At 48.7% G+C, this 18396-nt stretch overlaps 1 protein-coding gene across 4 annotated transcripts in view; it reads left to right on the forward strand.

Moving 5' to 3' along the window:
• The window catches only part of pltp (phospholipid transfer protein), a 200640-nt gene that overhangs the window by 112348 nt on the left and 69896 nt on the right, over nucleotides 1–18396 (forward strand). For all 4 annotated transcript variants that reach the window (XM_072514495.1, XM_072514497.1, XM_072514496.1 and 1 more), the window contains exons 3-6: nucleotides 4656–4755; nucleotides 11664–11792; nucleotides 14715–14870; nucleotides 18128–18191. In XM_072514495.1, the coding sequence (XP_072370596.1) occupies nucleotides 4656–4755; nucleotides 11664–11792; nucleotides 14715–14870; nucleotides 18128–18191 (449 nt within the window). The remainder of the gene's footprint in view (nucleotides 1–4655; nucleotides 4756–11663; nucleotides 11793–14714; nucleotides 14871–18127; nucleotides 18192–18396) is intronic.

Below are 18396 nucleotides of genomic sequence, written 5' to 3' on the forward strand. Positions count from 1 at the left end.
GGGTTTTCTAGAGCAGTATGTAAATAGTCCAACTCAGGAAGGGGCCATACTGGACCTGGTGTTGGGGAATGAGCCTGGCCAGGTGGTTGAAGTTTCAGTCGGGGATTACTTTGGGAATCACAATTGCATAAAATTCAGAATACTCATGCACAAAGACGAGAGTGGTCCTAAAGGAAGAGTGTTAAATTGGGGGAAGGCCAACTATATCAAAATCTGGCAGGAGCTGGGGAATGTGGATTGGGAGCAGATGTTTGAAGGTAAATCCACATTTGATATGTGGGAGGCTTTTAAAGGGAGGTTGATTAGAGTGCAGGACAGACATGTCCCTGTGAAAATGAGGGATACAAATGGCAAGATTAGGGAACCATGGATGACAGGTGAAATTGTGAGACTAGCTAAGGGGAAAAAGGAAGCATACATAAGGTCTAGGCGACTGAAGACAGACGAAGCTTTGGAAGAATATCGGGAATGTCGGACCAATCTGAAACGAGGAATCAAGAGGACTAAAAGTGGGTCATGAAATATGTTTAGCAAACAGGGTTAAGGAAAATCCCAAAGTCTTTTATTCATATATAAGGAGCAAGAGGGTAACTAGAGAAAGGGTGGCCCACTCAAGGACAAAGGAGGAAAGTTATGAGTGGAGTCAGAGAAAATGGGTGAGATTCTTAACGAGTACTTTGCGTCGGTATTCACCGAGGAGAGGGACATGACGGATGTTGTGGTTAGGGATAGATGTTTGATTACACTAGGTCAAGTCGGCATAAGGAGGAAGGATTTGTTGTGTATTCCAAAAGGCATTAAGGTGGACAAGTCCCCAGGTCCGGATGGGATTTATCCCAGGTTTCTGAGGGAAGTGAGAGAGGAAATAGCTGGGGCTTTAACAGATATCTTTGCAGCATCCTTGAATACGGGTGAGGTACAGGAGGACTGGAGAATTGCTAATGTTGTCCCTTTGTTTAAGAAGGGTAGCAGGGATAATCCAGGTAATTATAGACCGGTGAGCCTGAAGCTGCTGGAGAAGATACTGAGGGATAGGATCTATTCCCATTTGGAAGAAAATGGGCTTATCAGTGATAGGCAACATGGTTTTGTGCAGGGAAGGTCATGTCTTACCAACTTAATAGAATTCTTTGAAGAAGTGACAAAGTTGATTGATGAGGGAAGGGTTGTAGATGTCATATACATGGACTTCAGTAAGGCATTTGATAAGGTTCCCCATGGTAGGCTGATGAAGAAAGTGAAGTCTCATGGGGACCAGGGTGTAATAGCAAGATGGATAAAGAACTGGCTGGGCAACAGGAGACAGATTAGTAGAGGAAGGGAGCTTCTCAAAATGGAGAACTGTGACCAGTGGTGTTCCACAGGGATCCGTGCTGGGACCACTGTCATTTGTGATATACATAAATGATCTGGAGGAAGGTATAGGTGGTCTGATTAGCAAGTTTGCAGATGACACTAAGATTGGTGGAGTAGCAGATAGTGAAGGGGACTGTCAGAGAATACAGCAGAATATAGATAGATTGGAGAGTTGGGCGGAGAAATGGCAGATGGAATTCAATCCGGGCAAATGCGAGGTGATGCATTTTGGAAGAGCCAATTCAAGAGCGAACTATGCGGTAAATGAAAAAGCCAAAGAACAAAGAACAAAGAAATGTACAGCACAGGAACAGGCCCTTCGGCCCTCCAAACCCGTGCCGACCATGCTGCTCGACTAAACTACAATCTTCTACACTTCCTGGGTCCGTATCCCTCTATTCCCATCCTATTCATGTATTTGTCAAGATGCCCCTTAAATGTCACTATTGTCCCTGCTTCCACCACCTCCTCCGGCAGCGAGTTCCAGGCACCCACTACCCTCTGTAAAAAACTTGCCTCATACATCTACTCTAAAGCTTGCCCCTCGCACCTTAAACCTATGCCCCCTAGTAATTAACCCCTCTACCCTGGGGAAAAGCCTCTGACTATCCACTCTGTCTATGCCCCTCATAATTTTGTAGACCTCTATCAGGTCGCCCCTCAACCTCCGTCGTTCCAGTGAGAACAAACCGAGTTTATTCAACCGCTCCTCATAACTAATGCCCTCCATAGAACATAGAACGATACAGCGCAGTACAGGCCCTTCGGCCCACGATGTTGCACCGAAACAAAAGCCATCTAACCTACACTATGCCATTATCATCCATATGCTTATCCAATAAACTTTTAAATGCCCTCAATGTTGGCGAGTTCACTACAGTTGCAGGTAGGGCATTCCATGGCCTCACCACTCTTTGCGTAAAGAACCTACCTCTGACCTCTGTCCTATATCTATAACCCCTCAGTTTAAAGTTATGTCCCCTCGTCCCAGCCATTTCCATCCACGGGAGAAGGCTCTCACTGTCCACCCTATCTAACCCCCTGATCATTTTGTATGCCTCTATTAAGTCGCCTCTTAACCTTCTTCTCTCCAACGAAAACAACCTCAAGTCCATCAGCCTTTCCTCATAAGATTTTCCTTCCATACCAGGCAACATCCTGGTAAATCTCCTCTGCACCCGCTGCAAAGCCTCCACGTCCTTCCTATAATGCGGTGACCAGAACTGTACGCAATACTCCAAATGCGGCCGTACCAGAGTTTTGTACAGCTGCAACATGACCTCCTGACTCCGGAACTCAATCCCTCTACCAATAAAGGCCAACACTCCATAGGCCTTCTTCACAACCCTATCAACCTGGGTGGCAACTTTCAGGGATCTATGTACATGGACACCTAGATCCCTCTGCTCATCCACACTTCCAAGAACGTTACCATTAGCCAAATATTCCGCATTCCTGTTATTCCTTCCAAAGTGAATCACCTCACACTTCTCTACATTAAACTCCATTTGCCACCTCTCAGCCCAGCTCTGCAGCTTACCAAAAGGATATGGATGCTTTGGAGAAGGTGCAGAGGAGGTTCACCAGGATGTTGCCTGGTATGGAGGGCGCTAGCTATGAAGAGAGATTGAGTAGATTAGGATTATTTTCATTAGAAAGACGGAGATTGAGGGGGGACCTCATTTCGGTCTACAAATCATGAGAGGTATAGACAGGGTGGTTAGCAAGAAGCTTTTTCCCAGAGTGGGTGACTCAATTACTAGGGGTCACGATTCAAGGTGAGAGGACAAAAGTTTCAGGGAGATATACGTGGAAAGTTCTTTACGCAGAGGGTGGTGGGTGCCTGGAACGCATTGCCGGCGGAGATGGTAGAGGCGGGCACGATAGCATCATTTAAGATGTATCTAGACAGATACATGAATGGGCAGGGAGCAGAGGGATACAGATCCTTAGAAAATAGGCGACAGTTTTCGATAGATGATCTGGATTGGCGCAGGCTTGGAAGGCCAAAGGGCCTGTTCCTGTGCTGTAATTTTTCTTTGTTCTTCTTCTTTGTTCTACCTCTTTTCCCTTTCAAACAAGATGACCCTGAGCTCAGTGTGTTCCTTTGAATTTGGAACACACCCACTTAAAACTATTGTAGCAGCGTATTTGTTACTTGCTAGCTACGGCTCACTATTCCAAGCTTTCTGGGCTGAGCACCTGGCCAGCTTCTTTTGAAGCTTTTTTCACCTAAATCTTCGTTTAAATTTTGGTTCTTTCAATGGTTGCGATTTTTCAGCACCGTTGCCAACTTTGGTGTAAACATAGAAAATTCTAAAAAATAGGAGCACTCTGGGCCTGCTCAGCCATTTGATATGATCATGGCTGATGATCCAACTCGGTAGCCCATTTTCCCCCCCCCCCCCCAATATCCTTTGATCTTTTCCCCGAAGAGCTCCTTGACAGTGTTTTGACCTCAACTGCTTCCTGTGGTAGTGAATTACACAGGCTTCTGCTGAGTTGGGTCCCATATCTAAGGAAGGATGTGCTGGCCTTGAAAAGGGTCCAGAGGAGGTTCACAAGAATGATCCCTGGAATGAAGAACTTGTCGTATGAGGAACGTTTAAGGACTCTGGGCCTGTACTCGTAGGAGTTTAGAAGGATGAGGGGGATCTTATTGAAACTTACAAGATACTGCGAGGCCTGGATACCGTGGACGTGGAGAGGATGTTTCCACTTGTAGGAAAAACTAGAACGAGAGGACACCATCTCGGACTAAAGGGACGATCCTTTAAAACAGAGATGAGGAGGAATTTCTTCAGCCAGAGGGGGGTGAATCTGTGGAACTCTTTTTGCTGCAGAAGGCTTGGAGCCCAAATCACTAAGTGTCTTTAAGACAGAGCTAGATAGGTTCTTGATTAATAAGGAGATCAGGGTTTATGGGGAGAAGGCAGGAAAATGGGGATGAGAAAATATCAGCCATGATTGAATGGCGGAGCAGACTCGATGGGCCAAGTGGCTTAATTCTGCTCCTGTGTCTTATGGTCTGATGCTCACAGATACATTCATATTCACACACGCATACAGAGCAGATGCATACACATACATGCATACACACATGCACACCCATGCACATACATGTATACACACACATACATACACACATAGAGATTATAACTGGCTGAGTGAGGTTCCCTTCATTTCTAATTGCAGTAAATAGTGTAAATGTGAATAAAATAATTCAGGGCAAATACTTTGCCATAAACTAAGTGACTATAATCAAAAAACTCTTCTGAATATGTTTCTATTCTCTGAAGTTCGATCTGAAGGACTGAGGTTTGTTGCTGAAGAGCTAGAAAATATCTCCATAGCGGATTTATCTGGGAATGAAGGACCATTTCACTATTCTATCAGTGGGTAAGGAGCTGCTGCATGTTTTTACCATTTAAACATTTTATACATAAAACAAAACATCACAAAGCAAAAAGAATAACAGAAGATTCCCCCCCCTCTCCATCAACCTATACATATATGACTCGAAAAACAACACCCTCCTAAGCAGCTAACGGTAACCAACTCTTTAAAGTGAAGAATAAACAGACACCATCTCTTGTGGAACCCCACAATTGCCCCCCTCAAGGTGAACTTCACCTTCTCAAGATACAGGAAGTCCATTAGGTCCCCCGCCCACATTGAGACACAGTTGGAGAAGCTGACTTCCAGCATAACAGGACCCGCCTGCGAGCAATCAGCAAGGCGAAGGCTAAAATATCCACCTCGCCCCTGTCTGCAGCTTCAGCAGGTCTGCCACCCCAAATAAGGCCCCAGGGGCTGGTTCCAAGTCCAAGTGCAAAATCGCCGACATGGTGCTGAAATACGGCCTCCATGATTTCGCTGGGCAGGTCCGGAACATGTGTACATGATTGGCTGGACCTCTCCCACACCGCTCGCAAGTATCCTCCAACCCCTCATACAACCAGCTCATCCTTGACCTTGTCAGGTGTACACTGTGCAACACCTTTAACTGTATTAACCCCAGTCTCGCACACGTGTTTGAGGCATTCACCCTCCGCAACACCTCACACCACACAACCCCTCCATCGGTGCCACCCCCATCTTGTCTTTCCACTTGGCCGCAACTGCTTCCAATGAGGCCATATCCTTCTCCCGAATTCTCCCATAAATAGCCGAGATGACCCCGCCTCCAACCCCAACACCGACAACACGCCCTCCAACAACGAGGAGGGCGGCGTCACTGGAAACGTCAGGAAAAACTTCCTTGCAAAATCCTGCATAGACTAAAGGCCTCCCACTGTGAAATCCCAAACTTCTCCCTCTAATCTTCCAAATTCGCCAAACCACCCTTCCAAGAATAAATCCTTCATTTCCATTACCTCCTGCTCCTCCCATCCCTGAAACCTAGCACCCAATCTTGCCGGCTCAAACACATGATTCTCTTGGATCGGCATCAGCTTCGACCCTGCCACAACCATATCTTCAGCATGGCCACCACCACCGAATTACCCAAATATTTCCCAGCAGCATGCAGAAATGGCGCCATTGCCAGCACCCGCACCCCGACCCCCTACAAGAACCTGCCTCAATCCTCACCCACATCACCTCCAGCTCCCTGCCCCAGCCCGGCACCTTCTCAGCGTTCGCGCCCAATGGTAATACAACAGATCAAACCCCTTGACTGTCTCCCTCTCTGAAGCATTGTCTTCCGAATTCTCGCTACCTCACCTGCCGAGACAAACAACAAAATTAACCATTTCACCGTTCTTGCTTTCGGCAAGAACACTGGCAAACACTCAAATAAACATAAAAACCGCAGCAAAACATTCATCTTTACCGCCTGCACCCGGCCTGCTAATCATGGGGGGGGGGGGGGGGGGGAGGCTGCCTCTCCTCAACAAATCAGCCTTGGCCCTGCCCACCAAGCTCAAAAATTCAATTTACAGAGCCGGGGCCAGTCCCGAGCCACCTGCACTCCCAGATACCTGAAATGAGTAGTCACCACACAAATTGGCAGCTCCTGCCCCGGCTGTGAGACCAAAAAGCACTCGATATTCTCCAATTTCAATTTACATCCTGAAAAAGCATCAAATCGCTTAAGCAGCTCAATTGAATCTCCCACCATAGGAAGCGAGTTGGAAATATACAACAAAATGTCATCAGCATACAGGGGCACCCTATGCTCCAGCCCCCTCCCCTCCTCAGTGTAATGGCCAAAGGCTCTATCGCCAGAGGAAACAAGAGGGGGGACATGTGGCACCCCTGCCTCCTTCCCCTATGCCGTTGAAAATATCCCGAGTTCCACCTCATTCATACGTACACTTGCCTTCAGTTCCTTATACAACAATTCAAACCATGCCACAAGCTTCAGCCCGATCTCAAAACCATTCCAACACCACAAAACAAATTCCACTCTGCTCGATCAAAAGCCTTCTTCGCATCCAGCGCAACCACCACCTCCTGCTCCCCCCCCCCTTTCTGATGGGGAGAGCACCACATTTAACAAGCGGCGCACATTCGAGGACAACTGCCTACCCTTTATAAACCCCATTGGATCCTCCCCAACCACCTACGGAAGGCACACCTCCAACGTAAGCCCTTGCCAAGAATCTTGGCATCTACATTTAACAGGAATATTGGCCAATACGACCCGCACTCCACCATGTCACTATCCTTTTTTAACAGTAGTGTAATATATGCCTGTCCCATCACCTTTGCAAGTGCCCCCTCCGCGTCTTCGAACATCTCCACGAACAACGGCGCCAGCCTATCCAAAAATCTCTTAGAAAATTCCACCGGGAACCCATCCGGCCTTGGTGCTTTACTGGTTTGCATCTTCCCCACCGCCGTCTGGATCTCCTCAATCCACACTGGCTCCTCCAACCATTCCCTATCTTCCTCTCCCGCTGTGGGACACTCCAGCCCCTCCATAAACTCCCTCATATCCGACTCATCCACCAGGGGCTCCAACCTATACAACCTCTTAAACTGTTCAAATACCCTATTCTCCTGCTCCGGTGCAACCATCAACCCTTGTTGACCTTGGGTGGGGTGCTCTTTCCAAGCGCTGGTGCAGATTCGATGGGCTGAATGGCCTCCTTCTGCACTGTAAATTCTATGATAATCTATGAAGCCCACTCACCCCATCCCGGATCTGAACAATCTCCTGGAACGCTGTCCCGCCAGCAAGTGACTGGCTTTCTCTGGGAGTCATACACCACACCGTTTGCCTGACTCACCTGGCATACCGCTTTCCCTGTAGACAAAAGGTCAAACTGCGTCTGCAGTTCCTCTCCTGCGTACACCTCCCATCCACTTCCAAAATTTTGTCCACCAACCACTGCCGCTTCTCTCTTGCCTCCCTATCCACCTGCGCCTTAAGCAAGATGATCTAGGCCCTTGCCACCGCTTTTAGCGTCTCCCAAACCACCGATGGCGAGGCCTCCCCATTTTTATTGAACCCTACATAATCGTCAATCACCTTTGCCATCCTCACACAAATACCCGGATCCGCCAGCAGCTCCACATCCAACCTCCACGTCGGCCTCTGTGCAGGCCCTTCGCCAAGACCAGATTCACCAGGTTGGGAGCATGATCTGAAATAACAATTGCTGTGTATTCCACTTTCCGTACCCCTGTCAACATAGACCTCCACTTAATGAAGAAGCCAATTCTCGAATATACATTATGCACTGGCGAGAAAAAGGGAATACTCTCTACCCCCTGGATGCAAGACCGGCCATGGATCTGCTCTCGCTCTCCCCACCTCCTTGCTAAACGTTGCCAACACCTTCGTCCTCTGCCCTCGAGACTGAGATACTCAGGCATGTCACTAACCCAGGTCTCTAATTTCGGAGGCTTTGAGTCCCTTCACATTAGAAGGATCCAACTCCGGGCTACCAGGGAGGCAAAGGCCAAGACGTCGGCCTCTCTCGCCCCCTGAACTCCCGGCTCTTTCGACACTCTAAAGATCGCTACCTCCGGTCTCGGCACCACCCATGTTTTAAGTATCGTGGACATCGCCTTAGCAAAACCCTGCCAAAACCCTCTAAGCTTCGGGCATGCCCAAAACAAGTGGACATGATTCGCCAGACTTCACGCGCACCTCATATACCTGTCCTCTACCCCGAAAAACTTGTTAATCCGGGCTACCGTCTTGTGTGCCCAGTGGACTACATTGAACTGTATCAGGCTAAGCCTGGCACATGATGAGGATGTGTTAACCCTGCTTAAGACATCGGCCCACAAATCCGCCTCTATCTCTCCCCCAGCTCGTCTTCCCACTTGCCCTTTAGGTCCTTTATCGGAGTTTTCTCCGACTCCATAAGTTCCTGGTAGATATCTGGTACCTTCCCCTCTCCCACCCATGTTCTGGAAACTACCCTGTCCTGTATCCCCCATAGTGGCAGGAGCGGGTAGATCGGTACCTGCCTTCTCAACAAATCTCGTACCTGCAGATATCTAAACCCATTTCCTGCTGGCAGTTCAAATTTATCCTCCAAGGCTTTCAAGCTAGGGACGCTCCCGACTATAAATAGATCCCCCATCCTTCCAATTCCTGCTCTCTGCCATCTCCGGAACCCACCATCCAGCCTACCCGGTACAAACCGATGGTTATTGTAGATCGGGGTCCAAACCGATGCTCCCTCCACTCTCTTCTATTTCCTCCACTGCCCCCAGACTCTCAGAGCCGCCACCACCACCGGACTGTGGAGTGTCAGGCCGGCGAAAATGGGAGAGGTGCCGTTATCAGTGCCCACCCCCCTAAAGTTAACTGATGCCTGTCCAGGCTCGGGATGGCCACCAACATCCTCTTCATAAACCCGACATCATCACAATTCGGGGCATACACATTCACCAACATCACCAAACTCCACTCCAAAGCACCTGTTATGTAACGTATCTGCCCACCCTGATCTGCCCCGGCTTCTCCATTTGAAACCTAATTATCTTACCCACAGTACTGCTACCCCCCCCCCCCCCTCCCCGACTCTGCCTGAGTGAAACACCTGACTCACCCCACTCTTCCAAAGCCTAACCTGGTCCTTCACCCTCAGATGGGTCTCCTGCACATCAGCTCCCAAGCCCTTTAAATGCGAAAAGACTCACTTGCTTCACCAGTCCACCCAATCCCTCCATGTGCCACGTTATTTGGACTGGGGGTCTCTCACACCCCCTCCCCTCCTGTCAGCCATAACCACCCCCACGGGGAATACCTGTCCCCTCGCCAACCTCTTAGGTTGACCATCCACCCAAAATGGCCCCCGGCCCCACCCTACGAACGGAATCAAGCGCTGCCCCGAGTCACCCTGAACCAGGGCAGCACGGTAGCAAGGTGGTTAGCACAATTGCTTCACATCTCCAGGGTCCCAGGTTCGATTCCCGGCTTGGTTCACTGTCTGTGCGGAGTCTGCATGTTCTCCCGATGTGTGCGTGGGTTTCCTCCGGGTGCTCCGGTTTCCTCCCACAGTCCAAAGATGTGCAGGTTAGGTGGATTGGCCATGATAAATTGCCCATAGTGTCCAAAATTGCCCTTAGTGTTGGGTGGGGTTACTGGGTTATGGGGATAGGGTGGTGTGAGCTTGGGTAGGGTGCTCTTTCAAAGAGCCGGTGCAGACTCGATGGGCGAATGGCCTCCTTCTGCACTGTAAATACTATGAATCTATGAAACTATCCCTCCCCCAAATCCAGAAACCCTCCCCAACCACTTTGTCTTGAAACCTCTCCTCTCTGCATGCTCTAAATCTCCCCACCATTCACACCTCTAGACCAGTTGAAACTGGGCCACACAGGCTCGGCCGGCCGAGCCCCTCCCACCACCTCACTTCCGTTCACTATCCAACTTAAGTTTGCTGGCGAGGTGACCCCCACCAGAGCCCCTTCCCACATATCTAACAAAACAATCAACAGAGAATCCCTCCACACCCAGCCCTTCTAAATAGAAACATGTTAAACACCAAACCAAGGGGAAAAAACCTCAACCCATTATCTCACCGTCCCCAAAACATCCCGTCGCAGCAGAAAATAGGAAATCACAATCCAAAATCAGTTCAGTCCCAGTCCTTCGGCACTCGCGTATGCCTCCCGTCTCAAAGAATGGTCTTTGGAGTTGTGTGTGACCCTAAGCCTCGCTGGGTAGACCACCCGAACCGCACATCACTCTTGTAAGATGCTGCCTTAGCCCTATTAAAGGCCACCCGCCTTCTTGCCAGCTCCACCATGACGTCCTGATATATATGAATAGCATTGCCTTCCCACCTCTCCTCCTAATTCTGCTTGCCCACCTCAAGACCCTTTCCTTCAGCTGATAGCTGTGGAAACAGACTTTCACAGCTCTCAGTGGCTCATTCGCCTTTGGCTTCAGCCGGAGCAATCGATGAGCCCTATCCAGCTCAAAGAGGGAAGTGTTCTCCCCGCCCCCCCCCCCCCCCCAACTACTTGGTGAACATGTCCACAAAGTACTCCATCGGCCTCCGACCCTCCGGCCCCTCGGGCAGTCCCACAACCCGCAGATTCTGCTGCTGTGACCTGTTCTCCAGGTCCTCCACTTTGGTTCTCAGCCCTTTATTACTCTCCTGCACCTTCCGCAGCTCCTCTCCCATCGAGGTGAGCTGGTCACTGTGTTGTGATAAGGCATCCTCCACCCCTTCAACACCTCACCATGCTCCCGCACTGTCTCCGACGACTTTCCACCAGCTATTTGAGCGTTCCCATTATCTCCTTCCCATGCCACTCCAAACATCACTGCCATCCCTCTGGCAGCCTGTGCACTGCAATGGCACAGCACCACCCGCTGAGCTTGCTCTCGCTATCTTTCCTCCCACAGAACTCCACACCGAACCCGGGCCCACAGGTGGACTAACGCTCGTTCCTCTTCGTGCCGTATTCTTTTCTTGGGATTCCCACAACTTTACTGAAGACAGCTCATATAAAAGTTCCCTCCTAAACTGGGTGAAAAGGGCCAAAAAACGTGCAACCTCCACCTACTTTAAAAAATAAATAAATGTAGAGTTCCCAATTTTTTCCAATTAAGGGGAATTTAGCGTGTCCAATCCACCTACCCTGCACATATTTGGGTTGTGGGGGCGAAACCCATGCAAACACGGGGAGAATGTGCAAACTCCACACGGACAGTGACCCAGGGCCGGGACCGAACCTGGGACCTCAGCGCCATGAGGCAGCAGTGCTAACCCACTGCACCACCATGCTGCACGCCACCTACCGGTCGCCACTGGAAGCCTGTTGTTGTATTCCTGATATCTGTTTATTGGTGTCAATGTTACTGACCTCAGTATGTCGATGTGTCACAGAGTGAAAATCACTGATCTGGATCTCTCAACTGCCTCTCTGACCTTCGCTCCTGAAGCTGGGCTACAATTCGAAGTGAAGAACTCTTCAATTCGCATTACTTTCCAGAGGAACATGTTGTACTGGCTGATGTGAGTCTCTGTCTCTGTATCACACCCCATATCTCAAGCAGCTTCAACCACACATCCTTGTGTTACTGAATCATAAAATCCCTACATTGCGGAAGGAGGCCATTCGGCCAATCAAGTCTGCACCGACTCATGCAAAGAGCACCCTAACCAAGGTCTATGCCCTGACTCTATCTCCGTAACCCAGTAATCCCACCTAACCTTTTGGACACGAAGCGGCAATTTAGCACAGCCAGTCCACCTACCTGCACATCTTTGGACTGTGGGAGGAAACCGAAGCACCCGGAGGAAACTCACGCAGACACGGGGAGAACGTGCAGACTCCGCACAGACAGTGACCCAAGGCCAGAATTGAACCCGGGACCCTGGCTCTATGAGACAGTAGTGCTAACCACTGTGCCACCGTACACCAGTTGTCACAGTAGAACTGAAATTACTGGGACATTAAGGTCGACACCTTTGGTCAATGTAATGAAGAGTGAGGCCTTTCACGTTACAAACAGCCCTCTTTCAGCGTGAGCACCCTACAATCTGGTACTGGCGGAGTGCCTCACAGGCAGAGTACCATGTTAAACCAAGGCCCTGTCTGCTCACTCTGGTGGATGTGCAGAGATCCAACTGCAGTATTTTGAAGAGGTGCAGGGGCGCTAACCCAGTATCCCAACCAATATCTACCCCTCTACTAATCTCACTGAAACTGATCACCTTCATGGGTCACATTGCAGCTTGTGGGAACCTGAGTGAAAACAGTTTGAATTCCAGAAGCTGTGATTGCTGCGGTTGGATTTCCATTGCCCCGAGTGAGACTGGAATGAAGGTAGATGATCAGAGAAATGGTAACCGCCTCGTACATGCTGACATTCCACCTCCATTCTGGCCCTGCGATGGTGGGAGGGAGCACGGGCCTGTGAACCTTCCTGTTGAGGTCATTAAAGATAGTTCAGGTTTTGTTTAAATCCTATCTTTCTGCAGGTTTCTGACTTTATTTGGGGCAGCCTGTGTTTAAGAGCTTCCTGCCTCAGGCCAGCTGAATCAGACATGGACCAAATTAGGAGCATGTACCGAAGGATTAGCACCTTTTCCAATGGGAAGGGTAATGGCTGATCCTAGGTTAAAGGGCACAGGTCAGAGGAAGAGTCGGCATTTACAACTTTGCCAGTTCTGCAGGTTCTCATCCTCCTGACAATCCAAGGGCATTGGAGTAGTGGGCAAGGCTGCATCACGTGAGCATCAGGAAGATGGTGGCTGGAAATGGGGACTGCACCCTCAGAAAGCGAGGCCACTGGAGGTGAGAAGCAGCAGCATCCTCACAGAGGGTAGAGTCCTGAGCATCAGGATGCCAGAGGAGAAAGATGACAGCACAAAAGGGGAGACGGGCACCCAGAGCCCAGAATCTACATGAAGGGGTGAAGCTCCCTGGGCATGACTGAGAACCATTGCTCTCTGGGCTGATGGACACAGGAATCTGTGCTCAGTACTGGTCCTCATTTGGACACTATACATCAGAGTCACCAGTGATAGGATATCACTGCCTCAAAGAGCACTGGATCCACAATCTGGACCGGGACCTGCAAGGTCACAGTTATTGTAGCCGTGCTGTGCTCTCCATAACATGCACTACCCCCCCCACCTCCTCCTCCCCTGGAGAGGTATGGTCCCTGAGGACAGTATAGCCCTGGAAAGGGACAGTTCATTAGGGGAGGAGAAGGAAGTGAGTAAATGAGTGAGTGAGTGAGTAAGGAGGAATTGCAGGCAGAGGGAGTCGATGCTGTAGCCCTCACCCTCTGGGAAGAGGTCCTCCCTCTGCACCCTCATAGTCTAAAGCATTAGATCCAGTCCAGCAATGATGAAACAAGGCACAGCCCTGTCCTGGGCGCCAGGCTCACTCTCCTCTGGTGTTGTGGAAGACTTTGAACCACATCATCGATCTCTCCCTCAGGACAACCATCAGCCTCAATGACAGCTGCCATGGGGTCCCATATGAAACCCACAATTCACCTGATCCACCTCCAATCATGGCCTCATCATCTCTATTTCCTTATCAATTAAAGACTCGCCCCCATGAAAAAGAAAACTTTAATTAGTTTCCCACCACAGGTGGGTTTCTGATCTGAAAACAAATCCCGCTCCCCTTTCCCACCTCCCTGATAAAAATCCAGCCCTAAATATAGAATATAGAGGACTGAAACCTGGATAATCAGCAAAGGTCCTGGGAAGGGAGGGGCTTGAACCAGGGCTGGGATGGGTGATCCGAGTTTATTGGGGTTGACCAGGGGTCAGGGAGGGTGCCCAGGGGTCAAAGGGTCTGATCAGGGGTCGAAAAGGTGATCCGCGATCGTGTGTCAAGGGACCAGGGGTCAGGAGGTACGAATGACTAGACATTTGGGGAGGTCATTAGGGTTGTGATTTGGAGTCAGGGGTCACCAGGAGTCAGAGTTGGTGACCAGGGGCAGGGATGGTTACTAGGGTTCACAGGGTTACCCGGGGTGAAGAGAGGGTTACCATAGACCAATTAGGGGTCAAGGAGGAGCAACCCTTCATCATGGCAGCACGGTAGCATTGTGGATAGCACAATTGCTTCACAGCTCCAGGGTCCCAGGTTCGATTTCGGCTTGGGTCCCTGTCTGTGCGGAGTCTGCACGTCCTCCCCGTGTGTGCGTGGGTTTCCTCCGGGTGCTCCGGTTTCCTCCCACAGTCCAAAGATGTGCAGGTTAGGTGGATTGGCCATGCTAAATTGCCCTTAGTGTCCAAAATTGCCCATAGTGTTGGGTGGGGTTGCTGGGTTATGGGGATGGGGTGGAGGTGTGGACCTTAGGTAGGTTGCTCTTTCCAGGAGCCGGTGCGGACTCGGTGGACCGAATGGCCTCCTTCTGCACTGTAAATTCTATGAAATCTATGAAATCTGAGACATGTTCTCTTTTCCAGTCAGGACGTTGGTCAGATTAATGCCTCTGCCCATGGAGCTGACATCTGGACAGCGTTAAATTTGTCCAAAAGCCAATTTGGACAGCTGAAGATAAGCAAGCTCTCCTGCACAGCTTCAATCGCGAGAATGCATGCAGAGTTTACTGGAAGCTTCAGGTAATCATTTCTCTTTCCTCTCAACTCTGCAGCAAGGACATGGGTGAGAAAGTAGAATAGCAGACCTTGACCATGAGATCAGTGTCACATTGTACAGAATTGCACTGCCACTGCTCCATGGAAACATCCTTGGGAGCCCAGCCTACCTGTGTTGTCACTTATTCTGCATGCCAGCAATATCCCACTCTCATGAGCCCACTGTGTTCCTGTATCCATGGGCACACCATGTTCCTGCATCCATGTGTCCTCTTTTCCTTCATCCGCCTCTCAAACCTCTTAATGTTGCTAGGGCTTCTGCTTCAACCACTAACATTACACAGCTCCACAACCCTCTGCATTGAAAATGAAGTCTCTCACCAGAAGGAACCAGTTCTGAACAGGGAATTGAGAAATGTTCAGTAGAAATTGCCAGTTAATACTGCTCAAAGTACCAGTAAGCCCATTGGAGATGCCCAAAATACTGGTGAAATAGCTGGTACTGGTTTGGAACTGGTTTTTTTTTATATTACACTTATTTTATTGTTTTTATTAAATACATTTAGAGGACCCAATTCATTTTTCCAATTAAGGGGCAATTTAGCGTGGCCAAGCCACCTAGTCTGCACATCTTTGGGTTGTGGGGGCGAAACCTACACAAACACGGGGAGAATGTGCAAACTCCACACGGACAGTGACCCAGAGCCGGGATTGAACCTGGGACCTCGGCGCAGTGAGGCAGCAGTAGTAACCACTGCGCCACCGTGCTGACCCACTTATTTTATTGTTTAGTGCTTTTATTTGTCACATTTATTGCTGGTGCGGAGTTGAACATCAACTCGTATGTCAATAACGCTCCCATTCCAATGTGTATCCTTGAAGATATTAATAAGTGTGATTCTGCAGATTTGCAGTTGAACAAAGGACTTGGAATGAAAGGATGTGTACAAATGTGCACATTTTATTGAGAAAAATGTCGACATACAGAATTAAAATTTAATATTATGTTGCTGTTCCTTCATTTCAGATTCCTTGTTATTAAATATGCCATTCCCTGTCCTAAATCATTTTAAACATGTGGTAAATTGATTCTTAATCTCCTGTTTCAAGAAAAAAACCCAAATGCTTTGTCTTTCTTTGCAGTTGTCAGAAGTTAGTGAATCTGTACACCCACCTTATATCCATCATTTAGTGCAATAGACCAAACTGCACACATTGCTCTAATTATGATTTTAAATAAATTCCTCATTACATCTTGTTCCAAATCTAGGGATAGGATGGGAAGTGAGATATCCCCATGCAAACCAAGGAAAATATAGAAAATGAGACACACAAACCCGTGGTGAATTTTGTGAGGTTGATTTCAGGATGGAAAATATCAACAAAGCTAAATTTATTTACACTATTTAAATTAAAGTTCGACACTTACTTCTAGAGTAAACAAATAGATTATATTAAACTACACACACTAACTCTATACTCTAACTATAACTATATTCTATCCTCTCTCGCTCTACTATGCACTTCACTCCAGTCTCCTGTCCTCTATTCCACTCTCTCCTCCAGAAGCCTAAGAGTCAATGCCTTTTATAGTACTGTCCCTAGCTCCATCTAGTGGCTAATTGTAACATGACATTAACTCTTCACATGCTGTATATTTATATAATGTCCCAGAACCAGGGGGAATATAGACAGCGAGACACACCCACATGAACCAGGGGGAATTTAGAACGTGAGATACACCCATGCAAACCAACGGGAATATAGGAAATGTGACACACCCACTCAAACCGGGGGAATATAGAAATTGTGACATACGAACCAGAGGGAATGTAGAAAGTGAGACACACCCACACGAACTAAGGGGAATGTAGAATGTGATACACATCCGCACGAACCAGGGGGAATATACGAAGTGAGACACAACCACACAAACTAAGGGGAATGTAGAATGTGATACACATCCGCACGAACCAGGGGGAATATAGGAAGTGAGACACAACCACACGAACCAGGGAATAAAGAAAGTGAGACACAGGGCGCGATCTAACGGAAAGGTTTCTCAGCAGCATTTATGGCGGGATTTGCTGAGAGTCTTCTGCCGGCTCTGTTGGCGAGTTCCTCACCGCTATCTAACCACACTTTGTCACTTATCTGTGCCCTGGGAAGTATCTCCCCGGTCAAGCCCACACTTAGAAGGCGTGATTCTCCGGAATTTAAAAAAAAATTATTACTTTATCAGAGTTACAAAGCCAGAGCTCAGAGTGTGGTCAGGGGAAAACCTCCAATCCAGCTCCCCGCCCACTCCAAAAGCCAACCCAAACTGAATCCAATTCACGGTCCCCACAAGAGAGACACACCAGATCCAAGCACCACACCCGACCCCACGCCCATCCCAGCCAATAGGCTGAGAAGCAATGTCAGAAAAAATGCCTAAATGTGTTAGCGAGTGGGAACTGCCGCGAGTTTCCCGGCGCTCGGCCTGGTGAGGCCGGCAATGCTATTCAACGTTAATTGGTCCACTTAACGATGCCCCACGGGCTTCTCACCGCAAAGGAAGGTTCGCCAGCACACGCCACTCTACCCTATCCCTGATCACCCAGAGATCTCCGATGGCCCAGGCGACCCCCCAGGTGCCGTGATGCCTTGTCCACATTTGTGCAGACCAGTACTAATCGGCGCCCGCATGACCTCATGCTGGGGATCCAGTTAGATGATGTGAGGCCATTAGATAGGAGGTCTTCCAGTTAATGGGATGGAGATTGGCCTTAACTGGTGATTATTGGTTTCTCGCCACGCCACGGCTGGATCTCGGCAACGCGAGTGGACTGGTTAGATCAGAAACTGATTGGTGTTTGATGCGGATCCTGATTTTGGACACTTCCGCAATCTAACTGGCCCACTCGGATTTACACCCGGCGCGACGTGGCCATTGGATTGTGCCTACGATCTTCAATTCAAACTGGTCAAATTCATAGACAAAACCAAATTGAACAGGAACACTTACACAAACTACGGCTCGATATAAAAAAGGGAGTTTGGCACAAGAAGATTGTGGTGAAATCAATGGCAGCTGAATCGATTGTGGTTAAAACCTTTTTCATGCAGCTTAGCACTGATATGTATATTGGACAACAAAAGCTTCAGCCCCAGGTCTAGGTTCAGCCCTAAGTACAATTTTGTTCTTGTTGCAAAGGCTCTTATGTGCAGTGTATGACCTTACTTATACAGAGTAATTCACTAAATGTTCTGTATCTCACATGACAATCTTGTCTTTACAGTGGCTTTTATGAAGTATTCTCCAGCTTTCTAACAACAGGTTTGCGATTCCTCATAAACCAGCAGGTAATTAATTATCAGGCAATGAGCACGGCTCAGATACCCTTGAGCTCAGGCAGGAATAAACATCACATGTGCTGGAGGACAGCAGCTTTAATGTAATAAAACACCACAAGGCACTTCATTGTGAATTCAAATTAGATGCCAGGCCGTATAAGGCAACTTGTGGATTGACGACCAGAAGCTTGTTCAAAGGGGTGCGGTTAAAGCA

The sequence above is a fragment of the Scyliorhinus torazame genome, chromosome 8 (assembly GCF_047496885.1).
Source record: "Scyliorhinus torazame isolate Kashiwa2021f chromosome 8, sScyTor2.1, whole genome shotgun sequence".
Lineage (NCBI taxonomy): Eukaryota > Metazoa > Chordata > Chondrichthyes > Carcharhiniformes > Scyliorhinidae > Scyliorhinus > Scyliorhinus torazame.